Raw genomic sequence first — 27,871 nt, 5'->3', positions numbered from 1 at the left:
GGCCAACACCCGGCATCATGGTGTGGGGAGCGATCTCCTACACTGGCCGTACACCACTGGTGATCGTCGAGGGGACACTGAATAGTGCACGGTACATCCAAACCGTCATCGAACCCATCGTTCTACCATTCCTAGACCGGCAAGGGAACTTGCTGTTCCAACAGGACAATGCACGTCCGCATGTATCCCGTGCCACCCAACGTGCTCTAGAAGGTGTAAGTCAACTACCCTGGCCAGCAAGATCTCCGGATCTGTCCCCCATTGAGCATGTTTGGGACTGGATGAAGCGTCGTCTCACGTGGTCTGCACGTCCAGCACGAACGCTGGTCCAACTGAGGCGCCAGGTGGAAATGGCTTGGCAAGCCGTTCCACAGGACTACATCCAGCATCTCTACGATCGTCTCCATGGGAGAATAGCAGCCTGCATTGCTGCGAAAGGTGGATATACACTGTACTAGTGCCTGTGGTTCTGTCAGTGTGATCATGTGATGTATCTGACCCCAGGAATGTGTCAATAAAGTTTACCCTTCCTGGGACAATGAATTCACGGTGTTCTTATTTCAATTTCCAGGAGTGTATATATATATATATATATATATATCCCAAAAAAACAATTTTTTTTTTCAGACAAGTTATGTATGTCATTATTATCATGATTATTATTATTATCGGCAGTTTCTGTAGTTATATAAACTTGTTGATAAGCATAACTATTATACAGCAGAGGCTATTAATATCACACTTTCAAATTTATCTGGATCCAAAAATTTTTGAGCACTCAGAATGTATAATCATGAGCTGCCACTGCTTGTAAATAAAGAACTGTAATAAAAGTGTGTCATTCTTTGATCATGATTACATTACAGGTCTCACACACTGTGCCTACACATACCACAAATCAGGACAACAGCTCATATATACAGATAAATCACTGTCCTCTTTCAGTGACAAAAGCTGTGAGCAAGCATGTGATGTGGAAAGGGAATTCGTGTGTCGATCTTATACTTTCTTGGGACAGGTCAGTAAAACATTCTTATTCCCATAATAATGACTGATGGTCTTAATTACCTTGTCACTAATACACTGGAAATGTGCTAGATATGTTTTAACATAATGTAGTTATCACTGCATCTGCAGTAAAGGATGTTAACAAACTGACCGACTTAATGCTGACTATTAGTGGAAGAAGGGACCATATTCCATGACTGCAATGAAACTATATGTAGTCCCATCAATATCCCTGTGTCTTAAATAGCTTGTGGTGAGGTTTATTCAAAAAATAAGATTTTCACATACTATAATTTTATCAAATATTATAGATAAGGCTTTTAAAATTCATTGAGTAAAATAGAACTGAGAATCTTATACAATCCAAATGACGTATTTATACAATTTTGTGTCACATATTGAATATTAAAAACCTATGATTGAAAGAATTTATGGCTAGTAAGCACCAGGATGACACTTGTAGTAATTGTAGTAAGCACACACACACACACACACACACACACACACACACACACACACACACACACACACACACACGCACGCATATGTGTACATTGGACCAGAACTCCAACAACTTTCTGAGAATTTTGGTATAAGGAGCCTGTGGTATCCTGTGGCTTGTTTCAAAATAATTATGTAATTATGTTTTCTTTGATTTTTACCCTAGTTACCTTTATTCCTGGCAAAAATACCTCCACAACAGTGAAAAATCCTATAATATACACTTGCAAAATGTGCAGCACAAAACATGGAGTAAACAGAGTAATCCAAAGTTAATGTGGTATGGTTGTCATCACTGCAGGAGCAGTTGAGCACATAATTTTGCTGTTCTTCCATTGCCTTCAGTGAACACCTACAGGAAGCACTTATCAGCCAAGTCTTCAAAAGACAAATTTGCTACAGAACTGAGTAGTACTGAATGCAACCTTGAGGGTAAATAGTGCAGTGGGCATGAGTGTTGTCAGCAGGAAGTGGATGGAACAAGTTTGTTTCCACACAAAATCCACAGCATGTACCATCTACATTTGTGCAGTTATGCAGATATTTTCAGTGCAATGCAGATACAAAGCTAATTGAGCCAATAAACCAGACAAAATGCAATAAGTCTGTACTAGGCCACTGGAAAACATGGGGTCTGTATACCAGAATACTCAGAGGGTATCTGTAAACAATCTCTGAAAATTTGTCAATGGACTTCCAGTTCACCCTTTATGTATTTTGTATGACTCATGCAGTGTGATGAATGAAAAATTTGTGATCAGTTCTTGGACATTAACATGAATCAAAGAAATTACATTAGATCATGTACAATTGTGTTTCATTTTGATCCATCTTTGAGCATTTTTATACAGTTAGTGTCATCATAGGGAGAGTACATATATTTTACAAATACATTTTATTCACATAGTTACAGTACACATGTTAATAATAATAGAAGACACATGAAACATACACTAGAGAACAATTTCTTAATTTTATAGTAAATAGAAAATAATATACAGAAGTATCAAATAAACTATTGACATACTCAGGTAAAAACAAAATAATTTACAGAAAGAAATAATTTAAGATCTCAGGTCATACTTAGAACAGTTGTGAAATTCTGAAATTTTGTAAAGAGCCTTTTCTTTCAACCCTTTTTCAGTTTTTGTTATAATGTCATTAAGTTAGACACGATGCACCTGTAAAGGTAAAGTATTAAATAATTTTATGCCCAGTTATTCATAACTAGACTGTCTTTTCTTTAATCTAGTCGTGGGCATATCTATCTGTTTCATTTGCCTAGTTTTTTGTTGGTGTACAACTTCCATTAAGCTATACTTGTTTAAATTTCCTTTAATCTTTAGTGGGCAATAGTTAAAGTCAATACTTTTAAGTCTTTAAAAAGTGGCCTGCTGGAGGTTTTAGAGTTTGTAACTCTAGAAATAGACCTGATAGCTTTTTTTGCCAGATGAAAATTTTTTTGACCCCTGCAGAATTACCCCATAAAAGATATCATATTGCAGATGGCAGTGAAAGAAGGCACTATTGGAGTTAAGTAACAGAGGTATTGTTACACATGTCTGTAGTTTAGCCAATAAAAAGGTAACACTTTGAGAGAATTTTACATATGTGCTCTGTATGTTTGTCCTGAGTTAATTTGTGTATGCTCTACCATATTTTTCATACAGAATAGAAATTGGCAAAGAATGTTTAATAGTGAGATAACTAATAAGCTCTGTCACCTAGAATTACTATTAATGACATTCATACTTACATCTAAGCTGCAGATGAAATAAAATTATTTTATATCAGCATGGAACTGTGTCCTAAATGTCTCTCCCAGCTAATATCAATGATCTGCTCTCTCATATAGAACTCAATATATGGTGTGTACTTCCATATTTAACAAAAATGAATAAACTTTGCCAAGGATGAGGCTCACAGAAAGTCTTATGATACCTGGTACACATCAAGACCGAAACTTGATAATCTAGCATAGTTCACTGGCAAAATATTTTCTACCATTGGTAAGACCAGAGAGATGTAAATCAGTATAAACAGCTATGGTTCATATGCAATGTGATTTTTGTTTTTCATGGTCATGTGACAACACATTCTTATTTTAAATTAATTTATTCATTACATTTTATTACACATTTGAACTGTACTAATGCCTATTAATTTGCTGTTACACTTTTGTGTTGCAATCCATTGTCATACTGTTCCTACAGTTGTTTTCTTGTTGTATTTCTGTTTATATACTATTTATTATGCTTTAGAACTGTTTATAATATTCACAGATTTCTATCTTTTACAATATACAGGGTGTTACAAAAAGGTACAACCAAACTTTCAGGAAACATTCCTCACACACAAATAAAGAAAAGATGTTATGTGGACATGTGTCCGGAAACACTTAATTTCCATGTTAGAGCTCATTTTAGTTTCGTCAGTATGTACTGTACGTCCTCAATTCACCGCCAGTTGGCCCAATTGAAGGAAGGTAATGTTGACTTTGGTGCTTATGTTGACATGCGACTCATTGCTCTACAGTACTACCATCAAGCACATCAGTACGTAGCATCAACAGGTTAGTGTTCATCACGAACGTGGTTTTGCAGTCAGTGCAATGTTTACAAATGCGGAGTTGGCAGATGCCCATTTGATGTATGGATTAGCACGGGGCAATAGCCGTGGCGTGGTACGTTTGTATCAAGACAGATTTCCAGAACGAAAGTGTCTCGACAGGAAAACGTTCAAAGCAATTGATCGGTGTCTTTGGGAGCACGGAACATTCCAGCCTATGACTCGCGACTGGGGAAAAACTAGAACAATGAGGACACCTGCAATGGATGAGGCAATTCTTCGAGCAGTTGACGATACCTCTAATGTCAGCATCAGAGAAGTTGCTGCTGTACAAGGTAACGTTGACCACGTCACTGTATGGAGAGTGCTACGGGAGAACCAGTTGTTTCCGTACCATGTACAGCGTGTGCAGGCACTATCAGCAACTGATTGGCCTCCACGGGTACACTTCTGCAAATGGTTCATCCAACAATTTGTCAATCCTCATTTCAGTGCAAATGTTCTCTTTACAGATGAGGCTTCATTCCAACGTGATCAAATTGTAAATTTTCACAATCAACATGTGTGGGCTGACGAGAATCCGGACGCAATTGTGCAATCACGTCATCAACACAGATTTTCTGTGAACGTTTGGGCAGGCATTGTTGGTGATGTCTTGATTGGGCCCCATGTTCTTCCACCTACGCTCAATGGAGCACGTTATCATGATTTCATACGGGATACTCTACCTGTGCGCTAGAACATGTGCCTTTACAAGTACAACACAACATGTGGTTCGTGCGCAATGGAGCTCCTGCACATTTCAGTCGAAGTGTTCGTACACTTCTCAACAACAGATTCGGTGACCGATGGATTGGTAGAGGCGGACCAATTCCATAGTCTCCACACTCTCCTGACCTCAACCCTCGTGACTTTCATTTATGGGGGCATTTGAAAGCTCTTGTCTACGCAACCCCGGTACCAAATGTAGAGACTCTTCGTGCTCGTATTGTGGACGGCTGTGATACAATATGCCATTCTCCAGGGCTGCATCAGCGCATCAGGGATTCCATCTGACGGAGGGTGGATGCATGTATCCTCGCTAACGGAGGACATTTTGAACATTTCCTGTAACAAAGTGTTTGAAGTCATGGTGGTACGTTCTGTTGCTGCATGTTTCTATTCCATGATTAATGTGATTTGAAGAGAAGTAATGAAATGAGCTCTAACATGGAAAGTAAGCGTTTCCAGGCACATGCCCACATAACATATTTTCTTTCTTTGTGTGTGAGGAATGTTTCCTGAAAGTTTGGCCATACCTTTTTGTAACACCCTGTAGATCTAATAATAGAATATTTACTTGGTTGTTATAATCAGTGTGTATAACTTTTAATAACTGTGAACACACCACACAGTTTAGTGCCATTTTCACAAAAAACAGTATCCTCTAGAAACCCAACATGGATTTCAAAAAGATTGCAATTCCACAGCAGCTCTCACAGACTTTGTGCACAAAGTCTATAGCTATCTACATGAAGAAAATAATACTGTGGACATATCTTTAGAGCTCACAGAGGCTTTTGCTCTAGTCAACCATGCACTTCTCTTGCAGAAACTGAGGCATGTAATATCAAGCTCACATCTCTTGAACTCCTGTCTACATACCTAAAAATCCATAAACAATACACAAATATAAATTATCAAAATGGGGTGAAAATTATCAACAATTCCATCTATAACTGAAACAGTAATGTGCAGAGGTCAATACTGGAATCATTTCTTTTTCATGTGTGTATAGATGATATTGTACAATCATCTTATTCCCGTATAATTACTTATGCTGATGACAGATCTGTGCTGTTTTATGGTGACAATCAGGAGGATATACTACATTTTTCAACACATGGAACATCATAAGTCACCACTGGTTAGATGTTTTAAGCATTAAAGGATTTAGGCTAGCATCTCAGTTTTGTAGTGCAGAAATGGAGAAAGGAGGCGTTACCTCATTCATCAGGAACTGTCAAATTTAAGAACACAGACATTCATAAATTTGGCAGTATTTGGAAGCATGTGTTAAACAAATGCAGAATTTCATAATAATTCCTTCATAGTAATAAGTGTATAGTGAGCACTTGCAGGTAACTTTAATCTGTTCATAGACCAACTTGAATCTCTACTGGCCTACTTAACAACACAAAAACAAAGAAGTAATGGTTGCTTGTGACTTTAACACAAATTTTCTTCAAAAATCTCCTTGTAAGAATTCATTAGAGTGTATAACACTACTACTGTACCTTCATTCATGATGAGCACACTTTCAGAGACCACATGCCCATACAGTTCACAGGCCCCCTGCTGTGCTCTGGTGACCTGCCAAAGGAACAATATTATTTAAGTGATCACAAGTGAGTGCTCGGCCCATTCTGTAACTTGTATTACTGTGCTCACTGCTATGCACAATCTGTATTTCATCCATCTTCTGTATTTCTCTATATTATGCTCCATAAATCATGTTTGTTCTTGGTATAGCAACTATCATTAAACTCAATTCCTACTGTAAACTTCCCAGTTAGGGTAGCTAGTTTCTCACAATCAGTTGTTGATAACATCTTTATAGGAAAGTCTAGCAAAAAAAACTTATATTACAAAACCAGTATCAAATGGCCTCTCAGAGCATGACACACAATTCCTTTTGCTAAATGTGAATACTGATCAGGATATAAACTCTATTAAATCTGAATTCAAGTGGGTATTCAGTAAGCCAAAAATTGAGTATTTTAAAGCACTCCTCAAAGACATAAAATAAATTTATATATACAGCACTCATGGTATGAGTGAAAAATACAACACTTTTATTAATAAAGTGCTTACATTGTATTAATACTGTTTTCCTCCAAAAGTAACCCACATTAAGCCAAAGTCTATAAATAAGCCATGGATTACTCAAGGAATAAAGACATCTTGTAAAATGAAGAGGGAACTATATCTGTCAGTCAGAAATAGCTCTGATGTTGATGCTATAGTACATTACTAGACATACTGCAAAATATTACAGATTGTAATATGGACATAAAAGCAAATACATTACAAGACAAAGATAATAACATCAGATAAAAAATAAAGAGAATGTGGGATGTAGTAAAGAAGGGGAATGGAAGAACTAGACATGGAGAGGGGCAGATAACATTAACAAGTATTTAAGAACTGTTACTGAAAAGATATGGTTGTCAGGTCAGACCACCCATTACACATAACTTCACTGATATGAATATTACCCTCACTATCCCAGTAGAAGTAATGTACACCATAAAATCTTTAATACTAAAAAGTTGTAGTGGTTATGATAAAATACCGACAAAGCTAATTAAAATGTGTGCTTCTGAGTTAAATAATATATTACACTATATGTGTAACCAATCATTTATCAGAGAAACATTTCATGACTTGTTGAAATATGCTGATGCTAAGCTTTTATTTAAGAAAGAAGATACAGAAGTACCATCAAATTTCTGTCCAGTTTCAGTTTTGCCAGCATTCTCAAATATTGTACAATATGTAACTTACAATTGGCTTGTTAACCATCTAACAGCAAATAATATATTGTCAAAGGCACACTTCAGATTTCTAAAGGCTGCCTACACATACAGTTAAAATATGCTTAGTTCATTAGGCAATAAATTGCAGGCTGTTGATATATTCTGTGATTTGTCAAAGGCATTTGATTGAGGAAATCACAATACCCCATCAAGTAAACTGGAATATTATGGTATAACAGGAAATGCTGCAAAATGGTTCACATTCTTCCATCACAGGAACCATACTTTTCCTTGTGTGTATCAATGATCTTTCATCAGTAACATTACCAGATGCCAAGTTTGTTTTGTTTGCAGAAGATACAAACATTGTGATAAATAGCAAATCAAGTGTAGTCTCGGAAAGATCGATTAATGAAATTTTCATGGGCATTAATAAATGATTCCAAGCCAGTTCTTTGTCACCACACTTTGAAAAAACACAGTATATGTAGTTCAGAACTTGTAAGAGGATTCCCACAGTGCATGCCTAAAACATGACGACAAATAGGCAGAAGAAATGGACAATGTTAAATTCTTGGTATTACAGCTTGCTAATAAATTCAACTTGGAGGAGCACACCACATAACTGCTAAACTCCTAAACATATCCCTATTTGCAGTGCAAATGTTGTTAGACACAGAGGATATAAAAATGATAAAGCTTGCGTACTATACTTACTCTCCTTCCATGATGTCATATGGGACTACTTTTTTTGGGGAAAGTCATTAAGCATGCCAAAGTTTTCTGGGTCCAAAAACGTGTAATACAAATTACGTGTGGTGTTAACTCAAGAACATCCTGCAAAAGTCAGTTTAGGGAACTAGAGATATTAACCACTACTTCCCATATCTTTATCCCTTAATGAAATTTGTCATTAAAGATACATCTTTTTTCTCAAAATGACAGCATAATTCATTAAATCAATACCTGAAATAAGAATAATTTTCACAAGGATTTAAAGTCACTTACTTTGGTCCAAGAAGGTGTCCATTATTCTGGAACACACATTTTCAGTATCCTGTCAGCAGCCATAAAATGTTTAACTATTAATAAAGTTAGTTAAGGAGGAGCCTAAAGGATTTATTGGTGACCATCTCCTTCTACCCCACAGACTAATTTGTTAGTAGAACCAACTCATCTGTGTCTGTTACTAATAATATCAGGATAATGTGAGTATTAGTCCAATCTGACTTCTATAAAAATTCAGTGCAGTAATGCAATCATTGTGAATAAGTGTTGTAAAATGATTTCTCAGTTTACTATTATTACCTTTTCAATGAAACTGTATTCATTTTTTTACATCTATTACGATAATTTTACTTGGGATCTGTGGAAGGTACATTAGCATATTTGTTTTTTGTTGTTAATACTTATTGTGTATTTTGTTTGATTTGGACAAAAAGTACATCTAGTCTAATCTAATATAGGTATTAGTAACCAGTATGTGAAAGGCAATACCACCAAATCAAAGTTACTGGAGTTCATAGCAAGCCACTCATGCCATAGATGTGTATGAAATATCTGTGGAATTTCATATGCAGACAGTGAAACTGTTAATTTCTTGGTCTGTACTGGCATAGCAATCATTGATGGGGAAACCATCTTAACTTTGTATGCAGAAAAATAAGCATCTTGTTGTACTTGCTTTTCCAACTGTGCAAAATTATATGTAATAAAATGCTGAAAACAGTATGCTATTGCTATGTCCTGAGAAGCAGTAAGAAAGACGGTGAGAAGCATGAGAGGGGACCTTACCTCAGTCAATGAATTAGATGTGGTTAACTGATGGTGGGACACCTGCTGATTCCCTGACCCTGGCTGAAAAGCAATGTTTGAGTGATACAGAGTATTGAACTCAGTAGGGCTACTGAGGAAACAGGGTGGAAATGTCAAAGTACAGATGTGACTACAGTCCATGAAAGTACCCCTGGCACTTCTCCCTATTTACAAGTTCCCAGCTATAATTGACTTAACTCTTTATTCATGAAGTCTGCTCTGTGTCCTACATTGGCCAAGCCAAGCCTTATCTGGTTCCTGCTGATAAGTGTTGTGGACATGGCATCATCTACTTGTTGTTGGTACAGCACTATCCAGTAGGGTTGGAAGTCCCCATTTACATGGCTTCTTTTGCACACTGCTCTTCTGGAAGGTTTGATGATGATGTGCTGTGCGTGGCTGATCCTGCAGTTAGTGCATGATGCCAGCTGTATTTGGCCCTTCTGGAATATCCCTTCATTGCTACTCTGTAAGCTGTTGGGAGATAGTCAAGCAGGCTGCTATTGCATGTCACGAGAGCGACAGAGCCATCATCCATTATTGAGTTCAGATATTGATTCACCACTACTGGCACTGAAACAAGCAGCCTACTGCCTCTGGCCAAGACTCACTTTCTGAGTTGTGTTAATGAACTGATCAAACATTTTTCGATTTGTGACACCTCCCTTCCCTTGGGGAAAATTTTGTAAGCTCAGTCCTCCAAAGTTATGAAATTTTCATTGCCTAGTCACATGTCCAGTGGACTTTTCCCCTTGCTTTATTTCCAAACAGAACATATTTACATATGACAAAGTTCACCAAAACAAGTTCATCACTCTACCTGGAAGGTAGTTTCAGCAAAATAAAATCTCTTCACATAAACCAACCCACATGAATGGGAGCATTGATACAAGGACAGACTTATAACTATAGAGTTACAATTTTCGTATTACACAGCATATAATACACAAACACACATGATTCTGGATGTAGGTTACATTTTCACATAATACAAAGTTTACATTAATGGCTGGCTCTGAGCACTATGGGACTTAACATCTATGGTCATCAGTCCCCTAGAACTTAGAACTACTTAAACCTAACTAACCTAAGGACATCACACAACACCCAGTCATCACAAGGCAGAGAAAATTACATTAATGGAATCATTGATAAAACTGTAGAGTTCATAATTACATGCCATATAAGATGTATGATATATGTACCTTTTGTCATTTTATCTTTTGTCAGCAGCGTCTCTAACATGGGTGTGTCAGCTCCTATATTTCTGGGAAGCTGTGGTGTCTGACTTTGTTCTTTCCACAACACTCTGTGTAACGTCATACTCGACTAACTCCTCCTCCTCACCATATTTTTCAGATTGGGGAGAATGTATGTACCTTACTGTGTCCTTAGGAATGCTACTAGTCACAGCTGGATTAGTTACACATACCTTAGTACAACACCTTTCTGCTGCTTCACAAATCTGTTTGCCACAACTCTTGCAGCATATATAATAAATGCATAAGCAATGATCCCAGTTACAAAATGGAGTATTACCAAAACTGCTTATTATCAAACCTGCATGGATACTCATTTATAAATCACTGTATATAGGTCGTATGTTGTTGGTAGTCTATTTCATTTTGTAGGTCTTCTGTTTTATGTCCAGTGACCTTGAGGTCATCTGAATGCCTGTCTGTATGCTCTAATGGTAAGAGTATGAGGATCTGAGACACTTCTCATTTCTAGTCTTCTATTAGGCAGTGATCTGTGTCTGTAGTAGCTTAGGAGCTGTCTCTATTTTACTTGTATTGGTGGATGTCATAAGGTCAGACTGGAAGCCTTCAGCCTCTTAGGTGACATACAACTATTTGTTGTTTCGAATCTGAGTGCAGATATTTTCGTTTGACACTATGTATTTAAGACTGAAATCTTTTGGAATTTCTGCTACTGGTTGCAGCATGCAATCCTCACATTATTTGTGATCTTATGTGGACACCAGTATTAAATCTGTTTACATATCTGATGTCACAGGATGACCGTTTTACATAGGAGTTGGTCACTGGACAGTTGCACAAAACAGTCACTTTGCTTTGTCTATGATCAGAAATTCCTTTGCTGCTGCTATATAATTGAATAATCGCTTCATCTTATTAAATTCAGCTGGTAGGGGCCAAACCTTATATAGGATACACATATTAATGTCAACTAAGGGTATGTTCAACACACAAGTTAATGCAGTAACTGCTAAAAATACATCTAAGTCTATTGTACAAAGTAACTGATATCCTCGGTCCTCCATGACTTCAATAGAGAATTTCTTATCTTTCAAATCCTTCCTCATTAGCTCAAGATACTTAACAACCTGTACAGGATTTATCAAGTGTAGCTCCAATAGATCCTTCTGCATGTTCACTATGGCAGAAATCAACAAGTCATGTTCATGTTCCAGTTCACTGCACATGGCTGTAAGTTGCACTTGGAGAAAAGAAAATGGCCCTACAATGAATGATGCTGTCAACCCACACCGCACAGTTACATTTCCCAAATGAAAAGTTACCAGTTGATGTACGAGCCGATATTCCCTTGCCAGTATTCTGCAGTTTTGACATGTCGTTGCAGATGGAAATGAGCTTTGTCTGTTCACAGACAGTTGCTTTCCTGCCTCTGCCACACTGCACTTCGAAAGAAGATGTCTTTTTGAATTTCATAATCATTTTCCCCAGACCCTATCTCAGACATCGGACCAAGGTCTTTTTACATCCCCTTCAGTGTCCAGAACTTCTTCAGAGCTACTGGCCCAAAATCATTGTTCTTGTAAAAGAGCTTTACCAGAGCGTGTAAGCTTGCATTGACACAGTAATGCTGAGAATCTCAGACAAAAACTGAAGAACAGCCATATACCCTGCATCTTTTATTTAGCATACTCTGCCATTTCCAGCTCCATCTGGTGGTAAAACTTTCATTATTTTTTTGTTTCCATAATGTTTCTCTCTTCTTTGATAATATCAAATTCAAATTTGACATTGTTCTCAGCAGTGGTTCATTTTTAAAGCATTTTGAAACTGGAATTGTAATTGTAATCAACTGTATATATCACATTTTTTGTAAGCCATCAAGGTGACACACCCAAATGTTGTTGTTGTTGTTGTGGTCTTCAGTCCTGAGACTGGTTTGATGCAGCTCTCTATGCTACTCTATCCTGTGCAAGCCTCTTCATCTCCCAGTACCTACCGCAACCTACATCCTTCTGAATCTGCTTAGTGTATTCATCTCTTGGTCTTCCTCTACGATTTTTACCCTCCATGCTGCCCTCCAATACTAAATTGATGATCCCTTGATGTCTCAGAACATGTCCTACCAACCGATCCCTTCTTCTAGTCAAGTTGTGCCACAAACTTCTCTTCTCCCCAATCCTATTCAATACTTCCTCGTTACCCAAATGCTATGATGTACATAACCATAACTCAAGAAATAAGAGACAAAAAACCAATTTGAAAGTAACAGATCATAGTCTATATATTAGTGGCTCAGTGTGGTACAACTAATGGCCAGAATCCATAAGAGCACATATTGGAGATCCATTTAAAACAGACTTAAAATATTTTCTTGTAAATAACTATGTGTATTCACTGAAAGAATTCTAAGAATATATTATGTATTAACATTTTAAATAAATATGTTATGTATTAAACCTTTGTACACAAATATTATATGCAGTATACTTTTGTAAACAACATGATGTTTGCAAAAATCATCATACAATGACTCTATGCAAAAAGAAATGTAAATAAATAAATACTATGACAGTCAGTTTATATTCAGGAGGATTAGGATTGAGACCCTCATCTGGCCATCTCAGTTTAGTTCCCAGTGGTCTCACTAAATCATGTCAGCCAAATACCAGCGTAATCCACTCAGTGAGAATGCTCCTGTCTTTGGGCAACTGACTAACATTACATCTTCAACATTGAACACTAATAGCATGATTTTAATGAGACTGAATTGAAAGCTGTGTATTTTGTTATAAAGTAAGTAAATATACTATTAATTTTGTCTCTCTCTGTCTCTCTCTCTCTTTAAAAAGATAGCTACTGACAAGTGATTTCTTTTTACAGACAGGTATAAACAACAATCATTGTTTGCTGAGTGGGTCATTGGGTTCCACTATAGATATTGGTGCATTCCAGCCCCAGAGTGGTGCCCTTTATGCAGAAAAAGAGTGCTTATCAAGCTCAGCTGTAGCACCACCACCACCACTGCCACCACCTGTGCCCCCAGCTCCACCAAACATTCCAGGCCGTTATCCGTCAGGGAGTGAACCAGGACCAAGTCTTCTTCCTTTTCCATGCAGAAACACTCTCACTTATGAAAAAATTGCTGGAGCTACATTTACAAACAGTCGGAGGTATGTTCCTACCACATTCTCATAATCAAAGGATCTGTAATGATGTAAACTAAATATTAGTACCAACAGGACAAATATTGTATTCATTCACTGACATTTAATGCTAAGTGTGACACTGTGTTTCTTTGTGGCATTGAGTACAGTGTTTCCTTTACTAGTACATAATATACGAAGTTTTTAAAAGCAGCACCTGTAACTGAAAGAAAACACCCACAATGGAGGTGTTGAAATGAGGCAGGTTAAGAGATAATGATTGTTGTTGTAATAGGAAGTTATATTACTTTTTATTGAAAGTAAAATACAGTGAATATATGAATTTGTTTAAAGCAGCACCACGAGCAAAGAGAACAAACCAACAAGGAAGGTGTTGAAATGAGGCAGACTGTAAAAGATGATGATTGTTGTTCTAATGGGAAGTTATAATGCTAGGAATACTTGTTGAACACATGGAGTGACTATCAAATTAAGCAGTGGAGGATACGGATGAGAGAGAAATATGAATCAGTTATTTAAGTAATGTGCAGAAACAAATTGCAGTTGAACCAACAGAAAATACACCTGGCAATCTCCATTGTCTCGCTTGTAAATGATTGTTACTGAAGAAGTTACTTGACTAGTATTTTCTCTGACACAAATTTTTATTTAGAAACTTGTAGTGTATGTAATGTAAAATAACTACATACTTACTTGCTGTTGGTTAGATTAATTTATTTTCTCTTATACATATACAGTAAGACACAGTGTGTACCCCATATAAAAATTAACAGATTGTACACTGACTCAATTCGTGATGTTAAGACATATTGTGAAATGATCAGTGGAACATACTGCTAACTAACTAAAAGTCATGGGATAGCAATATGCACATATACAGATGGCAGTAGTTTAGAGTACGCGAGGTATGAATGGGCAGTGCATTGGTGGAGTTGTCATTCGTGATCAGGTGATTCATGTGAAAAGGTTTGCAAAATGATTATGGCTGTATGGCAGGAATTAACAGATTTTGAACACAGAATGGTAGTTGGAGCTAGAAATATGGGAAATTCCATTTCAGAAATCGTTAGGGAATTCAATATTTTGAGATGCATAGTGTCAATAATAGTGTGCCATGAATATCAAATTTTAGGCATTCCCCTCCCGCCCCCCAACCATGGACAACACGCTGGTCAACTGAAAACAGCAGTGTTTGCACAGAGTTGGCAGTGCTAAGAGACAAGCAACACCATGTGAAATAACTGCAGAAATCAATGTGGGGTGTGTGATGAATATATCTGTTAGTACTGTGTGGCAAAATTTGGTGTTAATGGGCTATGGCAGCAGATGACTGATGCAATACCTTTTACTAACAGCATGACATTGCCTGCAGAAGTTGAACCCTAGACAACTGGCAAACTGTCGCTTGGTCAGATGAGTCGCAATTACAGTTGGTAACAGCTGAATGTAGGGTTAAAGTGTGGCACAGACTCCATGAAACCATGGACTCAAGATGTCAACAAGTCACTGTGCAAGCTAGTAGTGGCTCCGTAATGTTGTGGGCTATGTATACGTAGAGTGGACTGGGTCCTGTGGTCCACTGAACCAATCATTGACTAGAAATGGTTATGTTCGGCTACTTGGAGACCATTGCAGCCATTCATGGACTTCATGTTGCCAAACAATGATGTCATGTCACTGGTCCACAGTTGTTCACCAATGTTTTGAGGAAAATTCTAGACAGCTTGAGCAAATGATTTGGCCACTCAGATTTCCTGACATGAATTCCATTGAACATTTATGGGGCATAATCGAGAGGTCAGTTTGTGCATAACATCCTGCACAGACAACTCTTTCACAGTTATGGATGGCTATAGAGGCAGCATGGCTCAATATTTTTGCAGGGGACTTCCAACAACTTGTCTAGTCCATGCCAAGTTGCTGCACTACTTCCAGACAAAAGGAGATCCAGCATGATATTAAGATGTATCCCATGACTTTTGTCACATTAGTTTATATCATATAAACTTTGCATTGTGGACTGCTTATTTTCCTGCAGTTTTTCTCTGCTATCTCTCATAGTTTCAGAGTTAACCTGCACTCTACACTCTTTCCCATTTTGTCTCTCAAATAATGACCATTCAGCTTAATGGAAGCATCTCCTTTTCATTTCTGTCTCTCATGTTAATGATCCAGGAAATTAGGCATCTTAAAACATCCTGTCTTATAAATGGGGTGATTTTACAATTTCTTTTATATGGCAACAATTCACAAATGCAAAAATGTATGTGGTCGTAAGTTTTGTATCCATATCTTCTTTAATAACTTGAGGACAGAGTTTTCTCTCTTTTATGGGGCAGCAAAATATAGTTCATTGCTTTTATGTACAATAGTGGCCATTCAGAGTGCAACAACAGGGAAGATAGCAGATAATGGAATCTTACTTATTGTGCATTGACAGTATAGTAGGAATATTACATGATAAAATTTGTAAGTGGTTTGGACATATACAAATGCAAAATTTAGTACACAAAGCTGTCATCTCTGGCAACAGTAGTGCCCCTGACCTGGCTGAGCAATGAGGTGAACTGAGCTTCAATGACAGATATGGTTACATCATTCCAAGCTGCTTTACCTCTATGCTGGAGTTCATCAATCATAATGGCTGGCAAGTGGTGGCATGCCAGTCTCTTGGCAGCCTGTGATCAAATGTTTCCAGTGTGTCAGTTTTATGGAGAAAATACTGGCTGAGGTGAAAGTCAAACACAGTCTGTATTGTGAAATGTCAGAAGGGCACAGGCAGCATGCACTATCTTGCTGAAATAAAATCTCACAGAGGTGTAGCCATTGGCGTTAACACATCAGATATGTAATGGCTGCTGTCAGAATTATGAGGTACGTAAACCAGAGATGACTGAGTTAGCTACCTAGTGGCACCTGATACTGTCACATGAGGTGCCAGGCCTGTACGACAATGGTGAATGCAATCTGGCAATGTCCATTCTCCTTGGAACCTCAAAACTTGGATGCGTCCATTGTGATGTTGTACACAGAATGAGGATGGGTGCTGGTCACATGGGGGATTTGAGATGCTGTGTGACATTGAGGAAGAATGACTGGTTAAACACCTCTGCCCATGCTGTAATTAATCTAATCTTGTCCTCACAATCCCTATGGTAGTGGTATTGAGTGGGTTGTAGTATTTTCCTACTGCCATTATTTAAAGCTGATTCTTGAACCTTTGTAAATAGGCTTTCTCATGATAGTTTGCATCTGTCTTCAAGTGTCTGGCAGTTCAGTTTCTTCATCATCTCTTGTGTCACTTTCCCATGGATCAAAGAAACCTGTGACCATCCGTGGTTCCTTTCTCTTAATGCATTCATCATTCCCTGTTAATCCTATGTGGTAAATGTCCCACACACTTGAGCAGTATTCTACGGTTGGTCACACAAGTTATTTGTAAGTGATCACATCTGTAGACTGACTGCATTTCCTTAGTATTGTAATGATGAATCAATGTTTTCCACCTGCATTACCTATGACAGAGCATATCTGATTTTCTCATTTCATATCCCACCAAGTGTTACATCCAAGTATTTGTATGAGTTGACCGATTCCAACTGTGACTCGTTGATATTATAGTCATATTATACTATGTTTTTTCTTTGTGTGAAGTGCACAATTTTACATTTTTGACCATGTGAAGTGCACGGTTGTGCATTTTTGAGCATTTAAAATCACCTGCCAATCTTTGCATGACTTGTAAACCTAATCAAGATTTGACTGAAAATTTATGCAATATTTTTCAGACAGAACGTCATTGTAGATAACTGCATCATCTGCAAAAAGTCTGAGGTTACTATTAATATTGAAGGGAAGATCACTAATATAAAACATGAACAGTGAGGGTCACAACACATTTCCTTGGGACATACCCAAGGCTACTTCTACATCTGTCAATGACTCTCCATCTGAGGTCCTCTCTACCAAAATTTCCTCAATCCAATCACAAAGTTTGCTTGATGCGCCATAGGACCATACTTTTGATAATAAACACAGCTGTGGTACTGAATGAAATGCTTATCAGAAATCAAGAAATACAGCATCTATGTAAGTGCCTTGATCCATGGCTTTCAGGACGTCATCTGAGAAAAGTGCAAGCTCACTTTCACATGACTGATGTTTTTGGAATCATCACTGATTGACATAGAGGAGATCATTTTGTTCAAGATATCTTATTACTTTTCAGCTCAGAAAACGTTGTAAGATTTTACTACAAATATATGTCAAGGATATTGGACAGTATTTTTGTTTATCACTTCTGCCACACCTGTGATCCATGCTTCCTACCAATCACTAGACACAGTTTTTTGTTCAAAGGATGTACAGTAGATTAAAGTTAAAAGAGAGACTAACTGAGTCACAAATCTAGGTTAGAACCTGATAGAGATTTCATCAAGACCCTGAAGCTTTGCTCAGTTTTAGTGATTTTAGTTGCTTCGCAACACCACTGACACTACCATTGGATTTTCATTTGTAAAAGAACATTTGAAAAACCAAATTCAGAGTCTCTGCTTTTGCTTTGCTACCTTCAGTTTCAGTCTCTGTCTCATCCATGAGTACTTCCTGGCAGATTAAAACTGTGTGCCGAACAGAGACTCGAACTCGGGACCTTTGCAAAGGTCCTTAGTTCGAGTCTCGGTCCGGCACACAGTTTTAATCTGCCAGAAAATTTCATATCAGCACACACTATGCTCCAGAGTGAAAATCCCATTCTAGAATTTTTATGGGTTTTGTGAGAGTTCCTTCAACAATACTCTGCTATAGTTGTCATTGAGGTCCTCACACATTGCCCTCTTGACAGACAAATGTGTTTCATTCAGCATCTCCCCATCCCTAGCCCTATGCTTTGTTTTACACACATACTGCAGTAGTAATATTATGAAGAGGATAGTTGCCAATCATCATATAGCAGAGATGCTGAGTCACAGATAGGCACAACAAAAAGACTGTCAGAAAGTGAGCCTTCAGCCAACAAGGCCTTTATTGGAAGTAGACATGCACACACGTGAGTGCGCCCACACACGCACGCACGTGCGCACCCCCCCCCCCCCCCCCCCCCCCACACACACACACACATGAACACACTCTCTGGCTGCTGAGGCCAGACACTGTAGCTTTACAGTGACTGTATATACCCAATGCAGATAATGTTTCCCTTGCCTACTTTGGGTGATTGCACTGAAAAGCTAATCATTTGCATATCCAAACATGTGGTACACTTTGTGCCAGTTTGACATTAGTTTCCTGCCAGGCCTACATATTAAGAATTGAGCCAGCTGATTAATAATGTCTGCTGCCTATGTAAAAATTGAGTTTAATAATGATTTCTACTAATAATATTGCATTCATCTATGACCTACATACAACCAAAGCTATATATCTAGGCTACTTCTATTAATTTGCATCCTGTGGCATCATATTCTGGGAAAAGCAGTCACAAGTAAAAACCGTTTCTGTGCACAACAAAAGTCATTAGAATCATGAAGTGTGTCCAACCTAGATGCTATTCTATCAACTTCCTCATCATTTCCTCCCATTGTATTCCTTCTGTTGGTTCTTTGTTTAGAAGAATCATACAGTACAGAAAATGAAAAATTTATAGCCTGATCTTGATAGATAACATAATTTGCATAGAACAGTACGTAAAACTCATAATGATATGGAAAGGAATGCTTTATTCCAGCATAAATGTATGTTATGCTTCACCATTTCATGTCAGGTATATTTTTGGTGACATAACTGTATTCAAAAAGCAACTAACACACTTCCTTTTAGAAAACTATTTCCGTGCTTGTACAGGAATTGTCTCACAATGTATAGTATGTTATGATAACTGCACACTAGTTCACTAACTCTTGCATGTCATGAAGTTTTGCACATATTCTAATCACACAGCAAGCACAGTTTTATTTATTTATGTATTTGTTTTTCATAGAGAGCCTATCAGGACCAGAGATGATATTGGTATTGCTGTAGAGTGTCTGGTGAAATGTGCTCAGATGAGACAGCATTGTCTTGCTGTTTCTGTTGAGAACATCAGAGGGGGTCGTCAGAGGTGCTATGCCTTAGATCGTTCATCAGATTCAGAAAGTGCTCCACTTGAATCTGCTCCTGATCTTGCCTATTTTCAGAAAATCTGTTTACAAGGTTAGTGGTCTTTTTTCTTGTATGTTTTCATCATCAGCATTTTATTTATGAATTTTAACTCATTTATGCTATTAAGCAGATAAGATAATCTGTGAAGAGGGCAGTAACTCACTTAACATGTGATGATGATAAGACTTAACATATTTTCCAGGAAAAGAGGAATTCTCGTGGAGATTTGAGTATTTACAATTGTAAGTAACACCTATTATGAAGTTATGTCTCACATAAACTGTAAAAAAGAGCAGGTTGGTATTTTGTGTGAATGTCTTGTGAACATTAAATTGCAATATATTACTAAAAAACTTGCTTACTATATCATCAGCTTTATGCCCATTGGTTGGATATACTCTTATCCAAATATGTTGAAAGTTAATGACTTGAGAAGTGCCAGAATATTAAAAGAGGCAGAGGCAGTGGCAGAGGAGTTGAGGTTAGATGTATTGTATTTCCGAGAACAATATACTAAGGCAGGAGGAAAGGTCTTCAGTATGCTAATATCTGCCCAATAGTCACCCACAGGCAGCATCCTATGGAAGCAATAATAGTATTTAACAAGGTTGTTACCATGTCAAAACCATCCCAGTATTGTTCAGAACATGTAATCTACATGGAAATGTTAACTTGAAAGGGGAGTTGCATCCTGGTTCCCATGTATTTTCGATTTAGTGATGGGATTGGCGAGTATCAGATAAGGCTGAAGGATATTAGTCATCTAGGACAAATTAAGTCTCATGCATATGCAACTGATGCAAATATGAAGTCAGTGTTGTTGCCTAGTCTCCTGAATGATGACTGTGGAAGACAACTAGAAGAAGCCACCATGGAACTCAGCCTCCAGGTATTTAATACACCTTAAAATCTGACAGACTTTGAAGGGAGGGTCAGAGCAACAGAGCAGCATCAAATGTAGACATAACTCTAGCAAAGATGGCAATGATGCACTGTGTGAAAGGCTGGAAGGTTGAAACTGGAATGACATCAAGTGATAACAATATCATACACTATACCATGACTGGAAGGGAAATGTAAGACACCACAGGAAATGTGCACATAACGCTCAAATACACTATCAAGGAGGCTAATTGGGAATAACCAAGAAGGGTGTTTCAGCATCCAGGAAGTCCATCATTGGTTGATGATGTAGATGTTAAAGCACAAGAACTGACAGTGGCCATACACAGGATCCCACAGGGGCTAAGCATTCTATTGCTGGATACAGGCTTGGCAATGCTGGGGTTCCTGAGCTGGGGCTGTGTAAGCTCTGGTCATGCTTTAGCAACCACTGTACAGTGCAGCAAGGGAATGTTGTATGTCATAGAGACTGTGGATCTTCAATTGACCACCCAGATTGTGAGGATAGTATAAACCTCTATAAAAACCCTTCAACTTAAAGGCATCATGTGCACTAATGAGATGCTTGGAAATTGTGGAACATTCATTAGTGGGCAACCTCTGGGGAAAGTGCAGAACCTCAGTTGCATAAGGCTTACCTTGACTTGTGGGACTTTTATTTCCCTAACTGTTTGTGGGGTTGAACTGGAACCCTTGAAATTAACACCTCCTTGTTCCAGTGGAAAGGGTGGGCAGGCAGTAGGTGCCAACACCTAACTGAATAAGAGGGCTTGTGTAGCCAGTCCTCCAGACTTGGGGATTACACAGTATCTTTCAGTCTCTAGTTGCAGAACACATGATCACACACTGATGTTTCTTATAGTTAAATGAAAGGATGGCAGCTTTGAGAAAGTTTCACCTTTCTATGTCCAAAAAAGTTTAGAGGGAATTTCTGGAGCTTTAAAATCTGTCAATCATTTGCAAAGTGTGACCCTGTTGGTAGAAACTTCGAATTCCCAACAAGTGAAGAACATCCAGAAAGCTCAATGGAACGACATGTATGGAATAGAAAGTGAATTGCTTAATACCTTTTGAACTACAGCAAAAGTGTTGTGACTTTCTGGGATCTGGTTGACATTCCCCAAGAAAAAATGAAACCTGAGAGGTCCCAGGAAAGAATTATTGATGTGCAAAACATAATGAAAAGAGTGGATGGCAATCTAATGAAATAAGACTTGTTTATATTGACTTTCAGCAGCACGAAACTTCCAGAGCACATTAAGGCTTGTTTCCATTGCCTCATAGTATGGCCTTGTTTCCCAACTCCAATGCACTGTTTTACATGGCAGCACTTCAGGCACACCACCTTAGATTGTAAAGGAGAAACAACTTGTGGCAAATGTGATATGGCAGCCCATGAAGGAGTTGGTTGTTCATCTTCTGAGAAGTGTGTAAACTGTCCTAGGGCTCAACCTGTCTGGAGTAGGGACTCCAGTGTCTTCCTTGTAGAAAGGAAGATACAGAAAATTAAAACAACTAAGTATAAATTGTATGATGAGGCCAAAAAGATCTATAAGGTCACGCAGCCCTTGACGTTTGCTATCTCCTTTGCATCTGTTCTCAAGCAGCCAGTTCAGAAGACTGATACTGCTACAGAAATGGTGGTTGTTAGTGTTAGCACTAGTACCTCCATTTGTCAATGCACTTGTGTTGCTGCAGTTATTTCACAGCCTGTACCTCTTCCCAGAACATCAGACAAGGCTGTGGTTCCCAGTGCTGCAGAGCTCCCAACTCCTCCAAAGGTTCAGTGCTGCCACTACCGCCTCCTCGCCCAAACACTAAACCTCCACTCATTACATGCACCTGCCACCCCGCCCCCTTCCGAAGGCAAAAAGGCAGGTTGCAAGGGCAACAACCATCGTAGAATACTCCCATATTACAATGAAGTATTAATGGGTTCAGGACACATGTGGAGGAACTGAAACTTCTTGCACAGGAACTTCTTCTGTGATTGTGTTTGCAGGAAACACATTTTAAAGCATCCAGTCTGACCTGAAAGTGATTGCAGTTGAAGTTCACATGTGTCAAAGGATCACTATTTAGTCACTATACTCACCTCTGCACAATGTGATTGACTCTGAGGCTCTAACAGATGTTATAGAAGAATTTCCCGAACCATTTCTCCTACTAGGAGACTGCCTGAACCTTGGTGGACTGATGAGTGCTGCTCAGCAATCCAAGACAGGCATGCGGCTCTTCGATAGTTTAAGTACTGCCTGGCAGCAGACAAACTCTCAGATTTTCTGGTTGTGGGAACCAAGGCTCAATGCATCATTTAAAGTAGTGAGAAAAGGTCATGACAGGCATTTCTGGACTCCATCAACCATTCCACTTGTTCCACAAAAGTATGGCAAGCCATCAGGAAGATTTGCGGTAAACACAGTCATTTACCAATAGCAGCAGTTCTGAAACAGGGGTGTCTTCAAATAATGCCTGGAGACATCACTCAGACAATGACAGAGCAGTTTGCAAATACTGCTGCCAATGCCAGCCAGGATCCAGCATTTCACCTCCACCGTACGACTGGAGAGAGGGGCAAGTTAGACTTCAGATCCAACAGTTCTGAGACCTACAACTACCCTTTCTCCATGTGGGAGCTGAAATCAACACTGTCTGAGGCTCATGACACTGCACTCCATCATGTCCAAATCCAGTACTGCATGCTTCGACATTTGCCTCCAGTTTCAAAGGAAATCCTCCTTAAATATTTTAATTTGGTATGGTAGACAGGCCACTTTCCCAACTCTTGGTAAGAGATGATTTCCATTCTTCTTCTCAAACCAGGAAAGGACCACACATCTCGCATGGTTACCAGAGTTTTGCCTTAATATGCTGCGTCAGAAAGACCCTGGTGCTAATGACTAACCATCATCTGGTCTGGTTGTTAGAGATGAGGCAACTTCTTAGCCACTCTCAGTGTGGATTCTGGAGATTTCAGTCCACTATCGACAACCTGACCCTGCTAGAGGCAGCTGATCAGCAGGCTTTGGGGAGCCTCACTGTTGGATCATTTTGAGCAGACAAATGGTGTTCCTCCGGGTAATGTTATAAGTATTGCCCTCTTTGTCATGGTCATAGACAGTATCACATCTGTGATAAGGAGTCCTGTACAATGCTCATTTGTTGTCGGTTGCAACTTACAGTGTAGAGCAGAGCCGGCCAGAAATTCTGCATGCGTGCGGTGCTCCTGCACATGTGCAACTTCCGGGTCACAGCGTGCACGCTGCAGCCGTCAGCGTTCTGTAGTGCATGTTTCTAACCACAGATGTCGCTTTATCCACTTGCTTGGATATTCTGTACCGGCGCATTCTAGTGCTCTTTCCACAGCTTGCAAGCCAACCATGGGAAGGTATTTTTTGTATTAAACATTTAAAATACTGTCACAGTCTACTCATTGAGACGTCTACTTTTATGTTAACAGTTTAACCCAGTAGGACAAGTAATACAGTTAACAGCTGTGGGTTTTTATTAAGGCAGCTTGACTGACAGCACGTAAATACGAGTAATGTTTTTGATCTAGTATTTAAGAAAGAGAGCACTTAGCGACTTCCAACAAACCTTATTCATGATTTCAAATAACATTAAACTAATGCAAGGTCTCCTATAACTAATTCTCGGTGCCCTCAGTTACACCCACATAATTTCTGTCTCACTGACCTCTGAACAGAATGATAACCACAGACCTCTCAATGATCACCTGTTATTTCAATACCATTATTGCTACATCTTTCATCAGTTCCATCTGAAATCTACATAATAACCGACAATCTGATGAATGTTACGTTTTATCGACTTCAGCTGAGCGTAGCCCTTCACACATTAAACAAAAAAAAAAAAAACCCTAAATACATTGGAACAATCGGTTTAATGACCAACTTTCCTGATAATAATGTAACATGGAGCAGAATGAGGCACTAATGCACAGTTAGTAAACAATTTTTAATTATGAAAGGAATAAATCCAAACACGTTTATCACTGGTCATGAGAAATGATAATCGAGTTGATGTCTCATCCATTTTCTTAAAGACATTTAATTTTGCTTGCCGTTCTTCACTCTTGAGTATACTACACTCGTCTTTGTGATATGTATTGTAGTGTCTTTCAATTGAAAACTTACGCTGGCTGCCTATTATCCGGCGGCATAGTAAACACTGTGAGTTTTCACCAACAGCTACAAAAAAGAATTGCAGTTCCCAGTCATTTTTAAACGACTGAGAACATAGATCTCCCGTCCTTTGCTTTGTCACAGTACTTGCCATTTCTCAGTACTTCTCTGTTCAAGTTACGGTCACCAGGGGTAAACGAGACTGGGTATGTTGCGCTCTTGCTTGTACCACATAAACAGGGAAGTGGAGCCGCCGCCATTCATTTAGGACACATGTCTCATAACAGATGTCGCTGTCGCACACGTGCGCACATGTGCAGCACTTCCGCACATCTGTACACTGTGAAGTGTTTGGCCGCCCTGGTGTAGAGATTAGAGGAGTGGTCTGCAAAAACTGGTTTTCAGTTTTCCACAGATAAGTGTGTGTGTTCATTTTAACCATTTTCATAATATTCTTAATTTACCTGCCTTGCATATGCTACTTTTTAAAGACTTAGTGAGGTTTTCAAACCTCATTTTTTGCTTAAAATTTTCATGATTTCCATACCAGAGAGACCTGAAATCCAGAACCCTGAATGCACTGAATATCATATAGTGCCTTATACACATATCTTGGGAAGTGGACAGGGCATGTCTGCTGCAGTTTTATAGAGTTTTCATGCATTCATGGCTGGACTATGGGTGCACAGGGTATGAATAAGTGAGATCTTACTATCTGAAGAACACTGACGCTATCTACCATGAGGGGATTAGACTGGCCACGGGTGCTTAAGAACAAGCCCCATATCCAGTCTCTGTGCTGAGGCTGGTGAACCGCCACTTACAATCCAGTGGCAACTCTTCATGGTATCTCAGGCATGTAAATTCCTCATGTTTCTGAATTCACTTTTGTACCATAATGTTGCTCTTTCACCTCTGGAATGCCTTTTCTTCAATCATCCATGTGCAACAAGGCCATTTGGGGTCCACATGCGGCATGTGCTGGGGTCACTTGATGTGGAGCAAGTACAACCTCTGCCACCCTGGTTACTGCAAAAGCTGAGAGTAATTTTAGATTTAGTGCTGTACAGGAGATTTTGCACTCCTGCATGTGTTTTTATCACATTATTTGATGACATTTTAATGGAGCGCCACAACTTTACAGCTGTCCTTACAGAACAAGGGGACTCCGTTGGTTGTTTTGTGTTTTTCCCTGATCATGTACTCGAGGTCTGACTGCCTCAAGACTTAACTGTCTTCAATGCAGAATTGTATGTAATCCTACGGGCATTGGAGTAGATGACACATGATCTGAATACTAAAATCCTTGTCTGTTATGATTCGCTGCATGCCCTTTACAGGGTACCAGAGCACAAGGATATTGTGATGAAAGAAAGGACAGATTTAGCAGCCAAGGAGGCATGTCATGATCCTCAGTTAGTTCAGTGTGCCATCCCACTGCATGCTATCACCTCGCTGTTGAGATATAGAGTGTTGCACGATGGGAGGATGAGTGACAGGGAGTAACAGACAATAAGCTCCGTCTAGTAAAGCCCATAATGCTGGCACCCTTCCAACAATATCAACAGGACAAGGTCCTCCTTACTCGTCTTTGCATAGGCAACAGCCCTATAATGCATGGCTTCTTGCTCTGGCAATAGGGTCCTCTAGTGTGTAGTGCTTGTGGCATTCAGATCACTGTGTGTTAAATTTTATTAGACTCTGTTTTATTTTTGGACCGGAGGGTAGTGACAGATTTGCCAATAGCCCTGTCCTGTGTTTTAAGTGACATTCCGATGAATATGGTTAGAGTTTTAAAGTTTTGTGAATGTTCAAAATTTTCCCATGATTTTAGGCAGATGGTCGTAATGTATTGACAACCCGCCAGGGTAGCTGAGAGCACTAACGTGCTGCTTCCTGGACTCGGGTAGGGGTGCTGGCCCCGGATCGAATCCGCCCGGTGGATTAACGATGATGGCCGGTGTGCCGGCCAGTCTGCATGTGGTTTTTAGGTGGTTTTCCGCATCCTACTAGGTGAATACTGGGCTGGTCCCCACGTCCCGCCTCAATTCCACGACTCACAGACATTTGAAACACATTCACACTATTTCATGATTTACACTTGATGCAGACAGCTGGGGTACACTAATTCCATCCCGGGGGGTATGGGGTGGCGGCAGGAAGGGCATCCGGCCACCCCTTCCAATTAACCATGCCACATCTGTCCGTAACCCAGCCAACCCTGCACACAATGCGGGTTAAAGGCGGTAGCGAAAGAAAAAAAGAAATGTCTTAATGTATTGACAAGGTGACTGACTCACCCATGTTTTTGTAAGTGGTCAGCCAGTCAACTTTGCCTGTGCTGTTGTTTTAGCTCCTCTGTCACTGTTTTACTTAGTGTTTTTAATCCCTGATGTATCACATTTCACCGTTTCTCCATTCTTAAGGCCTGTGAGATAGAGTGATTATGTGAGTGAATGCGAATGATGTGTGCAACAGTTTTAGTGAAATTTTCACATTCATTACTTTTTAAAATCTGTTGGGTGCTGATAACCTTGCGATTGCTTGAGCACCTGTGGAGTCAAAATACACACACACACACACACACACACACACACACACACACACACGCACGCACGCACGCACACAACACGTAAGGCAATGAGGGCATGGATACCTGTCAAGAGTGAGTCTTACAAAGGAATGGTCAGACTTGTCATGCCGAAACATGTATTGCTTTTTTTAGCACTGTTATTTAACTGTGCAAAAGATCCGTATGCAAAATTGTAGCTGCTGACATGAACTGGAAATCACCTAAAAAAATCACGAACATGGCTGTGTTTCCTGCTTGGCGCTTGCAGTGACAGCTGGCCACCCCTGTAAATGGCGAGTCGCGAGCGTTGTGTGCATGG

General features: G+C 39.2%; 1 protein-coding gene across 2 annotated transcripts in view; it reads left to right on the top strand.

The window, feature by feature from the left end:
• The window catches only part of LOC126469895 (uncharacterized), a 485,688-nt gene that overhangs the window by 322,217 nt on the left and 135,600 nt on the right, over positions 1-27,871 (top strand). For both annotated transcript variants that reach the window (XM_050097238.1, XM_050097237.1), the window contains exons 16-18: positions 867-1,018; positions 13,511-13,800; positions 19,772-19,983. In XM_050097238.1, the coding sequence (XP_049953195.1) occupies positions 867-1,018; positions 13,511-13,800; positions 19,772-19,983 (654 nt within the window). The remainder of the gene's footprint in view (positions 1-866; positions 1,019-13,510; positions 13,801-19,771; positions 19,984-27,871) is intronic.

Source organism: Schistocerca serialis, chromosome 3 (assembly GCF_023864345.2).
Source record: "Schistocerca serialis cubense isolate TAMUIC-IGC-003099 chromosome 3, iqSchSeri2.2, whole genome shotgun sequence".
Taxonomy (NCBI): Eukaryota; Metazoa; Arthropoda; class Insecta; order Orthoptera; family Acrididae; genus Schistocerca; species Schistocerca serialis.
This window is presented reverse-complemented; position numbering and strand designations above follow the sequence as displayed.